Raw genomic sequence first — 13,623 nt, forward strand, 5'->3', positions numbered from 1 at the left:
TGTTATATAGAATGTTTTAGGTTGGTCATTGAGTCCAGCAGTGAATGTAGTACTGCCAAGTCCACCTCTGGGATGTGTCTGTTTCTTTTCAGTGTTTTCACAACATTTCCCCCTCGTTGCTTTACGTATGAGGGGCTGGACATACTGTAAATGGACAGACAAGAAATAATAAAATTTGTTATTGGGGTTTTGCCCTCACATATATTCTCAATGGCCTTCTTTTGCAGTTCTTTGGGCTTGTATCTTGTGTTTACTTCAAGTTACCTCTTATAATGGTGGAAATAGTGAGAAGTCTATGCTGGTGAGATAAATTAAGAAGAATTTTGTTTGTGCAGCTACTGTAAACAGTAGGTTGTTCAGTATCTAAATGAAACAAAATTTACAAATCCAACCAATGGATAGGTAGAGAAAACATGTTTGAGAGGAGCAAGGAGAACATGGAGCAGGACCTGTGTGTGCTACAGCATGTTTAATTTGCATTGCTCACAGATCCTAATTGTCTTTTGAACAGCTGACAGCTGTTTAAAATGTACAGTTCAGTAAGGGTATTTGTGGACAAAGTGTTTTAATGAAACAGTTGGCCTGTGTTGATACCAACTTGATAAGTGTTACCAACTCAGCTTACCTCTCTCACACTTAGTGTGAAAGAATGAGGGGTAGAAATATAGATACAGAAGATAAACCGCCTCCCTAAGTAGATTTATGTCCATATGTTCTTAGAGAATTTTTTCCTCTTTTTCAGAACTTTCTTCTTAATGAACTTTATATGGGAAAAGGATTTTATTTATAGCCCCAAGGAAAAGGTTTTGGTAATGGTTTATCCTTTGAAAATCTCTAAATGACTTTGCATTAACCCTGCCTTGTAGAGCACTTTGAATAAGAGACAATGCCAGTGTCCATTTGAAGTAACTTCACATTTGTCTAATCTATACTAAGACAGTTGTTGGTCCTTTGCAAAATCCTTCAGCAGGTTCAGTCAGATGTTATCCTGTTCTTGGACAGGCCAAAGAGAACCACTCTACACATTAAGAGACTGGAGTCTCTTATCAAGTGTCTTTTTAGTGCAGCTGTGCTGTGCTGCTTATGACCCTTTCACTGGGTAAAGGGTAATTGCAGGGGTCCTTCAGTGCATTTGAACTGGAATGGAGCCATCCCCAAGGCTGCACATCAAATGCAAGATTTTTTTTTCTTCTGTTCTTTTCTCTGTTGAAATAGAATATTCACTGGCATGGGTTCTGGAAGTTGTTTTGCTTGGATAGTGAATCCAGAATCAATTCTGTTTCCCTTCTGATCTTTCCAGGAGTCCTTCTTATGAAAAGGAATCAAAGAGATTTATTTGGCAGATGTAGAGGATGAACTTCCGTGATCTGGGGTTGGAGGGAAAGAACTGCCCCCCTTTCCCCCCCAAATTTCTTATGCTTTTCTAGGAACCATCTCCTGCCCTAATCTTGGACAGGCTGCATAAACCCTTTTTGTCCCAAATTCATATGGAAATACTTTACTCTGCTCTTTTCAGCCTCAAAATGCCAGTGTAGGTTTCAATCATCAGATTTCTTCTTGACTGCTGTAAGTTACTTTGTTCACTGGGGGTATGTCAAATTCAAAGTAGAATTCAGACAAATGTTTGTTTATTTTATACTTAAAAATATTGGAAGAGCCATAGCTGTGATGGTTTTACTAGTGTGCTACTTTCCAGAGCTTGTGATACTGTTCAAAGTTTAAGTGACTCTTGCAAGTGAGGTTTGTGTTGTTCAGTCCATGATGAAAAAACAGCCTCAGGTACCATGAAAGAACCATTTTAGTTTTCTGCAGTTTTATCTGTGTGTCTGACCCCAGCATTGCAGTACATCCTAATTGTTATTTTTTCATTATTTTTTAACTTTATTAATAAATGAAAAAAACTACTTTGTCTTCTCCTTTTGTTTTACTCTTTTTTAAATCTAGATGAAGAGAATAGTTTACATGTTGTGGTGAATTGTGGGGAAGCACTACTGAAGAATAACACTTACTGGCCCCTGGTTAGTGATTTTATAAACATACTTTCACACCAAAGTGTGGCAAAGAAATTTTTGGAAGATCATGGTCTTTTGGTAACATGGATGAATTTTGTATCATTTTTTCAAGGTATGTGACTTTTATAATCAATACTAATACAAGGATGTTAAGACAGTTAATGTTCACAGTAGCAAAATCCCTACAGTGCTGAATGTAAATATTTAACCTATTGGTATCCCCCAGGATTGTATTTCTTGAAAGGAACAGTATATTGTAGAAAACAGATTATAGAAATTATCTAATGGATCTTTTTCTTGTGTGAAGTAGTTGAAGAGCAGTCACATCACACTTGGTCAACTAAGATCCATGGTGCAAGAATTCTGAGGTTGTACTTAAAGTACAGATCACAACAGTGAAACAAACTGTTTTACTGGTGAAGTTCTAAATTTAAATATACGGGAAATAAATCTGATAAATCTAGATATTTTTATAAATGTTGCTGTAAAGAAATTTTTTTGGATTATATAAAAGTATTTTAAGATGGTGTATCTCAATACTGGTAAATGTTTTGCTTAGAAAGAGGACCATTCAGACATTCTGATTGACTGAGTGACATTCAAAGTAGAAGTTAATGTCCCCTGAAGAGCAAGGTCTGCTGTTATTAGCCAATCTTTTAACTTTCCTGGTATATTTCTGTTCAAACTTCGTTTTATCAAATATTCTGCTGCTAGATAAAATAGATTCTTACATTTTGTTTTCAGAGGTGTGTAAATGCATAATACTAAAAATACTGCATTCCATTTAGCCCTGGTTAAATCTTGGTTTGTATAACTCTGCTTAAATCTTTGAAGGTATGAATTTAAATAAACGAGAATTAAATGAGCACGTGGAGTTTGAATCACAGACATACTATGCTGCCTTTGCTGCTGAGCTGGAAGCCTGTGCCCAGCCAATGTGGGGTCTGCTGTCACACTGCAAAGTTAGGGTAAGGCTAACATTTCCCTTCCGTGATTCTTGGTTCTATTCATGATTTTTTCTAGAATTCTCAAACCTGAAAGGGCTGTCTTTTGTGTTTGAAAATACTTTGGTTTGGCTGTCTTTGTCTATTTAAATAGCATAAAACTCCAGTCAACTCGGATTCTGTGTATAGTGAGTATAAAATTCATGTTTGTACATAATTTATTGTCTCCAGTACTGGGACTACAGGTTCACGATGTGTGCAGTCATGTCATCTGTACATAAGGAATAACTTCTAATCTAATGAAGAACTTGATAAATGTCTCTGACTCATTCTGCCTTTGTTCAGTGGGAATGGAGATACATAAGTTGTCCTAATGTGATTCTAATGTTGGCTGTGGCTGTGAATAGACACTTCATTATGACGGGGGATGGAGTAATTTATGGGCTTGTTTGGTTCTTCTATCAATTTGAGGTGAAAACCTTTTAGGTTCTGACATCACATGATCTGCAAACTAGAGCAAAGACTTGTTGCTATTTGCTAGACTGCAAATTGTATTAAGTTACAGCAAAAATAGAATCCATCAGCTTTTAGGAATACTTACCATATGAAAAACACTTTTTACTGTTTATCAATGAAATAAATACTTATATTTATAATATTTTAGTATATAGTGAAGCAGTGGAGTCCCAATCCCTGAAAATGTTCAAGAAACAGCTGGACCTGGCACTTAGTGCTGTGGTTTAGTTGACAATGTATTGTTCAGTCAGTGATCTTGGAGGCCTTTTCCAATCTCAGTGTTTCTGTGTACTGTAAAAATATTCTTGAACTAACTGTATTTATTTGTAGTAGGAAAACAAGGCACTTATATGAGACAAAAGAGTTTTAAGTGTTTCTCTTAACTGCAGGAAACACAAGAATACACACGCAATGTTGTCAGATACTGCCTTGAGGCGCTTCAGGACTGGTTTGATGCTATCAACTTTGTAGATGAGGTAAATATCCTTAGTGAATTTAAGTAAAGTACTATGAAAATCTGATTAAATTTCAAAGGTGATTTCCTTACACCCAGGTCCCTCTCCTTAATTTAAGTAACTATTCAAGCTAGTGATCCAAAAAGGATTGCCTTGCTGAAGTTAGAGTTTGTAGTTAATACTTACAATGCTATGTCCTAGGATCCTTTTGTTTTCTGTGGAGTCTCGGTGATTTAGGTTTGCGGATACAAGCTCAAGCTGTGAGTTTTAAAAGCAGTGTTATGGATACACTACTGTTTTGCTGTATGAAGAGCCAAATGAAGGAGGGGCAAAACAGAAGTCCTCTTCTGCTTTGGCAATTGAGAAACAGCTTTGCTACTTGGCAAGCAAAACTTAGTCAACTCAGAGTGCCGTTAGCTTTTGGGGACTCAGTAAGAGATGAACTACAACTGTCTGAGGGAAACTTCTGAATAATCAGAAAGACAGGGGAGTGAAGTACTGCTAGTGGAAAGCAAGTCCATCAAATGAAGACATGTAAGATACTATCCTTGGTGGTTGTGCCGAAGATATTTGTATGTTTAGTTTTTTTTCATTATATTAAATACCTTTATTTTCAGTATATTAAATACCTTTATTTTACTTTCAGCCAGCACCTAACCAAGTTACTTTTCATTTGCCACTGCACCGTTACTTTGCCATGTTTTTAAGTAAGGTAAGCACATTTTGTATTTTCACAGAAGATGGAAATTCCCTGTCGAATGTGATCATTCAACGCAGCATATGCTTGCTTTTCTTTCTAGGCTGTTAAATGCCAAGAACTAGATCTGGATACTATTCTACCAGATCAGGAGATGCTGATGAAACTTATGATTCACCCACTTCAGATTCAGGTATGGGCAGGCTTCTGACTTAACAATAGGAAGTATGTCTTAATTGTGGAATATAAAAATAAGCCATTTGTGAAAATAGTAACTAGAATATACTGAGTGGTTAGGATAATGTCTTTTTTTCTTTTCCTTCCTATTTCCAAAATTCAAAATGTCGCATTAGTTATCATACTCTGAGAAGCACATAATAATAGTATTCACTATAGCTCTTCCAAAATGGTAGGAAGGACCAATTCTTTGAAAACTAAGAAGTGAATGTGAACAGGTGAATGGAGTGCAGGTTGACAAGAAACCCAAATCTGGAAATTTTGTATTTCAAATTGAGAGTGAGTTCCAGAATGGATGTGCAATATTTTTATTTGCAGATTTGGACTTACTTGTGCATAAGTGGCAGTGAGTAGTATTTGTAATCACTACTTTTAGATCTAACCTCTTTTTAATCATGATACCTTAATTTTTGGTTCATTTTAGTACCATGCTACCTTCATTTTGAGTATGTTTCAAGATTTTGATGAGCAACTACATGTATAAATCACTTAATTTGTCTTTAATTACTTTAGTTGTCTGAAATATGCTCTCATATGAAAGTATGGTATCTGTTTCGTAAACTTGGAGTGGGTCTTTTTATCTCTTACTCTCCAGGAGAAGTAAATTACTGTAAAAAAAGTCTGTAAAGTTATAGTATGTATTTATATGTATGTATGTATATGTGTAATGATAGTGAATAAAACGATGAGAGGGCTGGAGCACCTCTTTTATGAGGACGGACTGAGAGAATTGGCATTGTTCAACCTGGGGAAGAGAAGGCTCCGGGGACACCTTAGAATAGCCTTCTAAAGGGGCCTGCAAGAGAGCTGGGGGCAAACTATTTAGCAGGACCTGTTGCAATAGAACAAGGCTAGTGTGTTTAAACTGAAGTAGGGTTGATTTAGATTACCTGTAGCACCTTTTTTTTTACTGTGAGGGTGGTACAACATCGGAGCAGGTTGTCCATGGAAGTGGTAGATGCCCCATCCCTGGGAATGTCCAAGGTTAGATTGGATGGGGCTCTGAGTAGCCTGACCTAGTTGAAGATGCCCCTGATCATTGTAGGGGGGTTGGACTAGATGACCTTTAAAGGTCCATTCCAACCCAAACTATTCTATGACTCTCCAAGAAAGCCCCAGAGGGACTTCTTACAATGACATGTAGTGACAGGACAAGGGGCGATGGCTTTAAACTGAAAGAGAGTATCTTAGATATCACAAAGACATTCTTTACTGTGAAGGTGGTGACACACTGAAACAGATTGCCCAGAGAAGGCAAGGATTCCCCATCCATGGAGGTGTTCAAGGCCAGGGCGAATGGGGCTTTAAGCAACCTGACTTTAAGCACCTGAAAGGTGTCCCTGCCCCTGGCATAGGGGTTGGAAATCTTTATGGTCCCTTCCAATCCAAACTGTTCTATGATTTCTGATTTTCTATGATGCTATACTGATGATCTGCTAACACTGAACTGAGTAGCTGAACATGCCTGAAATGTTTGTAACTTCTTATTTTCCCTGAACAGGCAAGTCTTTCTGAAATTCACAGCAATATGTGGGTTAGAAATGGTCTACAAATTAAAGGACAGGCCATGACTTATGTGCAGTCTCATTTCTGCAATTCAATGATTGATCCTGACATTTATCTGCTGCAAGTAAGTTATGTTTTCTGAGAAGCCAAGCCAGTATTATTTTCCTACAAACTTAATGAATAGAATTAATTTAATAAAATTAATTTACTCTCTTTCTACAGGTCTGTGCCTCTAGACTGGACCCAGATTATTTTATTTCATCTGTTTTTGAAAGGTAGGACTAACAGATGAATGCTCTTGTTCAATATTGTGCTAGCTGTTGTGCTAATTTATTGTGTGTAATAGAAAAGTTGCATATCTGATGCATATCTTCAGTGGGTACAACACTGCTTAGCCAAAACTAACACTTACCTAGGGGCTCTGCTGAAAGAGGTTTCTCTTGATTTTAAACAGCATTGGCTTTTGATTTACAGTGCAGTAGTGAAACTTCATATATTTGTTTTCTGAACATCTTCAGGATTTTTTAAGTTTCATATGTATTCATATGCCAGGATATTCTATCCTGAAGAAGTAGATAAATATAACTGCAATTGTAAGAGGCACAGAATGTTTATTTTTCTGGAAAAAATCAGGGTTTGAATGCCAATTAATATGCATTTGTTTTTATGTGTTGATAAATATAAGGTGTTGTCATGTGGAGTGAATATCACTATAACGCATTCCATCAATAGGTAAATAAAAATTGAAATTTAAAAAGAAGAGGGTTTTCATGTATGTTTGTTTGCACTTTGGGTTTTCATTTGGGTTTTTGTATTTCATTTCAGGTTGTTGTGAGTGCTATCCTGAGTTTATCATTTCACATTGGTGTTTTAATGCTGGAGAATGTTTAACTGTTGTTTCTGACTTTACTGTTCGCAGATTTAAGGTGGTAGATTTGTTAACGATGGCATCACAGCATCAAAATACAGTTCTTGACTCAGAGCATGAAAGGTCCATGCTGGAAGGAGCCTTAACATTTTTGGTCCTTTTGTTAAGCCTTCGTTTACACTTAGGTAAGTGTCACTGCTTTAGGAATATTTATATGTAAATGACATTATTACACCTGCATTTATATTCAGCACTTCATAGGTGCCATAAAGCTGTTTAACCATATAGTAACTTAAAGCATTCAACATGTGGTTTCATCTTTGCCAGTTACTGAATTTTAATCCCTTATGAAATAGAAATAGATAGAATACATAAAAATGAAGAAAAATGGCTTTAATGGAAGTGGGTGATTTGTGTAGGTGATGACATGAAGATTCTGTATCTTTTCCAGAAAGACAGCAGTTTGAGTCTGTACTGGTATTTTCTGATTGAGATTGTGCCTTTCATAATATTTGCACACCCCCACTTTTTTTTCCCCAGTATTTTTATGGCACTGTATCATTAACTAATATTAATTTGTATCATGTTTGACAGGCTTTTAATGTCAAATGAAAACTGAATACGTGTTTTGAAATCATGCTGCTTTAACAGTTTTTGCATTTCATTGTTCTAGGAATGACAGATGATGAGATCCTCAGAGCGGAGATGGTAGCCCAACTGTGTATGAATGACAGGACACACAGTTCATTATTGGATCTCATATCCTTGGAATATATTCACTAATGTGTCTGAATGAGAATGGCAGGTGCCTGTATAGTAATGAGGCTTAAACATGTTTTTAGGTTACATAATTAAAAAATGGTGTGAAGGTGTGTTTGTATATACTTACTAGCAAAGGCATTTGCTCCAATTTTGGTTTTTCTTACAATAAATGCAATGCTTTTTAATAGTTTAAATTAGTTTTGATACAAAATGCTGTACTGGTCTTTAGAAGTCTTTTAGTTGTGAGGTAAAACATGTGTTTTCTAATGACTTCGTGGAAGTTTGGCCAAGCATCCCATTTGTCTGAATTTGAGCCTTTGATATTTGCTAAGTTTATGCCAATATAAAAAGAAGGCATTCTACATTATATTGACTTTTGCTATCAATAGCTGAAAATGCAAATAATAGCAATCCTGCATGTTGCTTTGACATTAGAGTGAAGTGCATGTGTTATGGAGAAAGAATAGCAAACTTTAAGGAGGAGTCCTTCTGCACAGGCACAGGGTTCATGTCCCTGGACAGCTGACTATAAATATGCAGGTTTTCCTGCTATCACTCTTAGTCTGTTAGGCTAATTAAATAGCTTGTTGTGGTTGCGTAGAAGAGCTTGCAATCCTGGGATAGGCATTGAACAAAAATATTAGGAATACAAAGATAGGAAAGGATGAGATTGAGACTAACAAATGCATAATAAGAGTTATTATTGTGATATGATCTAGTAACTCAGTCAAATATGTTAAATAAGCGATTACTAGGAACAAATCACTTAAGTGAATGACTTAACTATATAAAATAAGGAAATCATTTATATAAGTAATCACTAATCACCAAACAGAAGTTTACTTCCTTGTAAGTGCTGCTGTGTTTTAGGGTAATGTCAGGAGGTCAGTTAAGTATTGCTACCAAAAATGAGAACTATGGAATCCGAGATGCAGAATTATTTATTGTGTTTATGGATCCTGAACTATTTGCTTGCTTTTTCTGTTTGGATGTAAATACAAAATATTCTCCCTATGAAGAGAGACAACATGTTTGTAAATAAAGGCAATAACAGAAACTTTATATACACTACAGGCAGTGGCTTTTATATCTCATTAATACTAACAGTTTGAGCCAAACATGCAGCAAGTCTTACATAAAAAAGTTTAATGTCCTAGGTAGGAGGCTTAGATTTTCTTCAGTAACAGTTATTCTTCCTAGCAGCTGGAGCATACAGACCTCTTGTGGTAAGCACAGAGCACTGCTGAGATGTGGTCTGAAATGACTGACTGCAAATATCAAGAGGGAAGTGAAATTCTGTGTCCTGCAACTAAATTAACTTTGCTTTCCTTAACATAAGTATTACATTCCAGAAAACCCTAATCCTAAAAGTGGGATTATTCCAGGAAGCTTAAGCTTTGAATCAGTCCTGTCAGCAGTTGCTGACTTTAAAGCCCCTGTTTTTGAGCCTGGAGGTTCCATGCAGCAAGGAATGTATACACCTAAAGGTATGGTAATCAGTGTTCTCTTGCAACGTACTCATTAGTAAGGTGCCTAACCAGGGTTTGTTTGGTTTTGTTGTAGTGGGTTTTCTTCCTTAAAAAACCTAAAAAGCAAACCCAGTCTATTAGTGTTGGAAACTCTACCCCATCCTCCCCATGAAAAAGCCAAACCTACCAGTGCCACAAAACTTGATTTTTTCAGTATTGTCCATGGCTTATATTTAGCAGCATTGCTAAAGACATTAGTAGTCTGTATCAATAATCTAGATACAATCAATAAATTGATTTTGATCTAGAGGGAAAATGAACTTCTTGTACTAAACAGATACCCTCAAAAAGCAAAGGAAAATAGAGGAATGAAAAATTACCTTACTTGTATTTTACTGATCTGCATACTTAATTACTCATATGATTTAAATAAATATGATGTATATTTAGTAGAGTTTAGAACTGTTTGCACTAGTGAAATGTCAATTGCAAAGATACTTTCTTTCAACTTCTCCAACTTTTGACTATTAAAGATACCACGATACAGAATTCTTTATTTCATGTTGCTTATCTGTATTAGTATCATGTAACATTTTTTTGCAGTCAGTAGTGAGGGTCTAGGAAAAAGTTCAGGCTAGCCTTGTTATAGAATATTGTTCTGTAACTCTACAATGCATACAGTGCAAAAATAACAAGTTTCTTTCCCTGACCATCTTGTCATCTAAATTGGTCTCAACATAGCATTGGTATATCAAAGGAGAGAAATAATTTAAGAACTCAGTGTTCCATTACTGTGTCCTGTCACTGAGCAGATAAGCCTGTGGAAATCTGAAATGCTCCATGTGCTCTGGTTGTGCTTCAGGCTAATGGCAAAGCTGAAGAGGGATTAACTCCTTCCTCCCTGAGGAAGTTCACATACCTCCCTTGAGAACTGGGAAGGCTGGAGTCTGGCAATTTTGGAAACATTTGGTTTTGATGATTTTTTGGAGGGGAGTGGTGGTTAATGTAGGTACTGGTATTGTGATAACTTGCTTGCCAGGTTTTGTACTGGGAGATTAAATTGTCAATAAAGTGCTTTTTATACAAATTAACAACTAATGAGGTAATTTTGTGAAACCAAAGTTTTGGGAATTTATTCATCTCTGTTCTTTGATGTGTAATTCAGCAGCTTAACACCCATGTATCTAAAATAACTTAATGTTACATAAACTACATTTCCTTATGTCCTGTCTGGTTTCTGGAGCTTTTTACATGCTGGTCTTTTTCATAACACAGTATGAAGGAAAAAGAGATAGATTATACTATTTTTACTTATAGCACTTTATATTTAGGGAATCTAATTCTAGATTACAGTGTCTGGAGTACTTTGTATATAGGTTGTTTTTTTTAAGTTAGGTAAACAATTTATTCCAGAGGTAAACTGTCTTAAGTATGTCATCTATAGCATTGAATAATGAAGTGATTTATCACACTATACAGATTCCCTTTTTCTTAAAGTAATAAATGCTGAAAAATCTTTTGCAGGATTAAAAGCTGACATGGCTTTCTTTGCCCTCTTAAGTGTCATATTCTCCATAAGACTACATAGGTTCTCAAACCTGTTGTTTTTAAGAATTGTAGTTCTTGGCCTGTCACAGTTAAAGCAAGTCATGATCAGATCAATTCCCTCTAATCCCTTGTTTCCCTAAATTTGAACTTTATGTTCACAGATCCCTAGATTTTGCTTCCATTAACCGTAATTTTAAAAAAACAACAAAACCAACCCAAATTAACTTTCAGAGACAAGTTCTTTCTACACACTGTAGATTTGTGTGCTGAAGATGAGCTGTGTGTGCATATCTGATATTCACTGTATGGCTCACTCAGTCCTTTTTTCTTATTATGCATTAGCAACCTAAACAATCTTGGTGTGTGTTTCAGACTGCAATACTAAATTATGTCCAGAAAAAAATGTGGGTTTTTTTTTCACAAGCTAATTTCAATCATATTTCACACAAAGGAAACTTTGGAAAGCGTTCTCCCTCAGCAGTCTATGAGGATATCTGTAGAATTGTTAGCTTTAGCAGGGGTTAATATATAGAGGATAGACCTCTAGGTAGGAGTATAGACACTTGTCTTCCAGCCTAATTTTCCTGGGGAAAATTAATCCCAGAAGTGTGGTAAAGCTGCTTATTTCTGCCTGTGGAAACTTGGAAGAATGTTGTAAGCACATGTGTTGCGTTACGCCTGCTGGTGGAGCTAAAATTCTGTATCCACTGGGTTTCTTCCTCGTTTTGGGGTCATTGAATCTTGCCATCCTTTTTTGTGTTATGAGAGCTAAACACTTCAAAACAGTTCATAGAATTAATATCTTCATTTGGCTTTAGATTGGAGCTTCGTTTTGGTTTTTAATAACTTGTAAATAGAAAGGCCATCAAATGGGATATTTTTGTAGACTGTTTAGACTTTTCTGTTTGTGATTGCTCTGAACAGCCACTCTGGATGTAACTTTAGAGCTACTAAATTAAACAGATGTAACTAACATTTTAATGCTGAAATAATGCATAAATATTTGTTATAAAACAAAAGCATAATTTTAAAGCTTTGATCACAAATATTATTTGATACAAAGCTTGACCGTTTTTGATACTGAGCAAGAAATTGTGTTGTTGCAGCAATTTTGTTCACTACACTTACTGGTAAAATATAACTTGTCTCCTAACAACTCCACAGTCTTTACTTCCTACTTTCAAGAGGCTTGTGTTTATCATGTAGCAAGTGAAAAATAATGTAAGCCTTTTCTCACATATACTTGGAAATGAAAAAGAGCAAAACAAGATGCATACAGAAAATTATGTTTTTTGGGTTGCCTAATAGAGTGGGTTTTTTTGTTTTGAAACCAATCAAAATTTTGCAAAAAATATTATTCTATTTTAATATATAGTGGTAATTATTAGTATAGGAAGTATTATTAGTAAGAATTATTATAAATTGCTGTAGTTTGACAGGAAAAATTATATAATTGAAGTGACATAATTAAAGCTAGTTAAGAAGAGAATCTAAAATAAGTGGTAAGGTCTTTAAAGAGAATGTTAACTTATAATTTCTTTTAAACAACAGCTGAAGTCTGGGATAAGGAATTTGACCCTGTCATGGTAATACTTCGAACAGTTTACCGTAGAGATGTGCAGTCTGCAATGGACAGATACACAGCATTGTAAGTTGGATCATTTTTAGAAATGCAACATCATACTGCTCATTCCACAATTCTTTTTGTTTTCTATCTGGTAATGCTAATCACTTTATTAGTGTTTTCAAGCCCCAGATTTGTTCTTGAGTATATAGTCTATAAATTTACAAGCAATATTAGAGTTTTGGTTATCTTAATCTGTTACTCTTCCGTAAATGTTTAAAAATACATTTGAAGGGCCATAGACAAAGTAGTGAATGTCATAACAGATGAAATATTTAACCATTATTAATTTAACCATAATTGTTTAAAAATCATCTACAACTTACTTGAAGGAGCCTTATCTATTTTTATTTAATTTACTTTTAGGTACACAAAGCAAAGTTTATCTGTAGCAGTGGCAGGTTTCTACATTATTGCAGTGTTCAAAGTAGTTTCATCATTTAACATTTGTTTCAACAGCTTGAAGCAAAGTGGCAAATTCCCTGGAAACCCATGGCCTCCTTACAAGAAGAGAACACCACTACACCCAAGTTACAGAGGTCTCATAAAGCTTTTGCACTGTAAAACGCTGCACATTGTTCTTTTCACACTTCTTTACAAGGTACAGTCATGATTCTCATTAAGTGCATTGGTTTACTTCCATGTTTTTTACGGAAGTTCTTAGAAGCATGATTTTTAAAGTTTGTTTGGAGTAGTCAGGTTTAATTTTATGTAATATTTTTTGGTTTGGTTTGGTTTTATTTTTCAAGTCTAGTATGAGTTTTTTTCCTACCACTTTGGTTATTTCATGAATAATTGTTTCATATATACACACACTAAGTCACTACCCAAGTGCATGGAAGATCCTGTTCTACTTTGAGGAACATTGTATTAACCATCAGAGTTGCCATTCAGATTGTTCTTCCATGATGGTTTCAGAGAGCACAGTGGCATGAGTGGTGTTCCTTTGGCTCTTGAGGCATCAGCGGTGCCTGTTCAAAAATAC

At 35.5% G+C, this 13,623-nt stretch overlaps 1 protein-coding gene across 6 annotated transcripts in view; it reads left to right on the forward strand.

Moving 5' to 3' along the window:
* The window catches only part of UBR3 (ubiquitin protein ligase E3 component n-recognin 3), a 103,561-nt gene that overhangs the window by 29,738 nt on the left and 60,200 nt on the right, over positions 1-13,623 (forward strand). For all 6 annotated transcript variants that reach the window (XM_088059171.1, XM_088059172.1, XM_088059173.1 and 3 more), the window contains 12 exons: positions 1,945-2,124; positions 2,847-2,980; positions 3,862-3,948; positions 4,574-4,639; positions 4,728-4,817; positions 6,363-6,491; positions 6,590-6,642; positions 7,287-7,420; positions 7,909-7,993; positions 9,342-9,484; positions 12,566-12,662; positions 13,098-13,239. In XM_088059171.1, coding sequence (XP_087915297.1) covers positions 1,945-2,124; positions 2,847-2,980; positions 3,862-3,948; positions 4,574-4,639; positions 4,728-4,817; positions 6,363-6,491; positions 6,590-6,642; positions 7,287-7,420; positions 7,909-7,993; positions 9,342-9,484; positions 12,566-12,662; positions 13,098-13,239 — 1,340 coding nt within the window. The remainder of the gene's footprint in view (positions 1-1,944; positions 2,125-2,846; positions 2,981-3,861; positions 3,949-4,573; positions 4,640-4,727; positions 4,818-6,362; positions 6,492-6,589; positions 6,643-7,286; positions 7,421-7,908; positions 7,994-9,341; positions 9,485-12,565; positions 12,663-13,097; positions 13,240-13,623) is intronic.

This window comes from Pseudopodoces humilis, chromosome 8 (genome assembly GCF_049639895.1).
Source record: "Pseudopodoces humilis isolate 2021_Gansu_Grassland_sample_001 chromosome 8, ASM4963989v1, whole genome shotgun sequence".
Lineage (NCBI taxonomy): Eukaryota > Metazoa > Chordata > Aves > Passeriformes > Paridae > Pseudopodoces > Pseudopodoces humilis.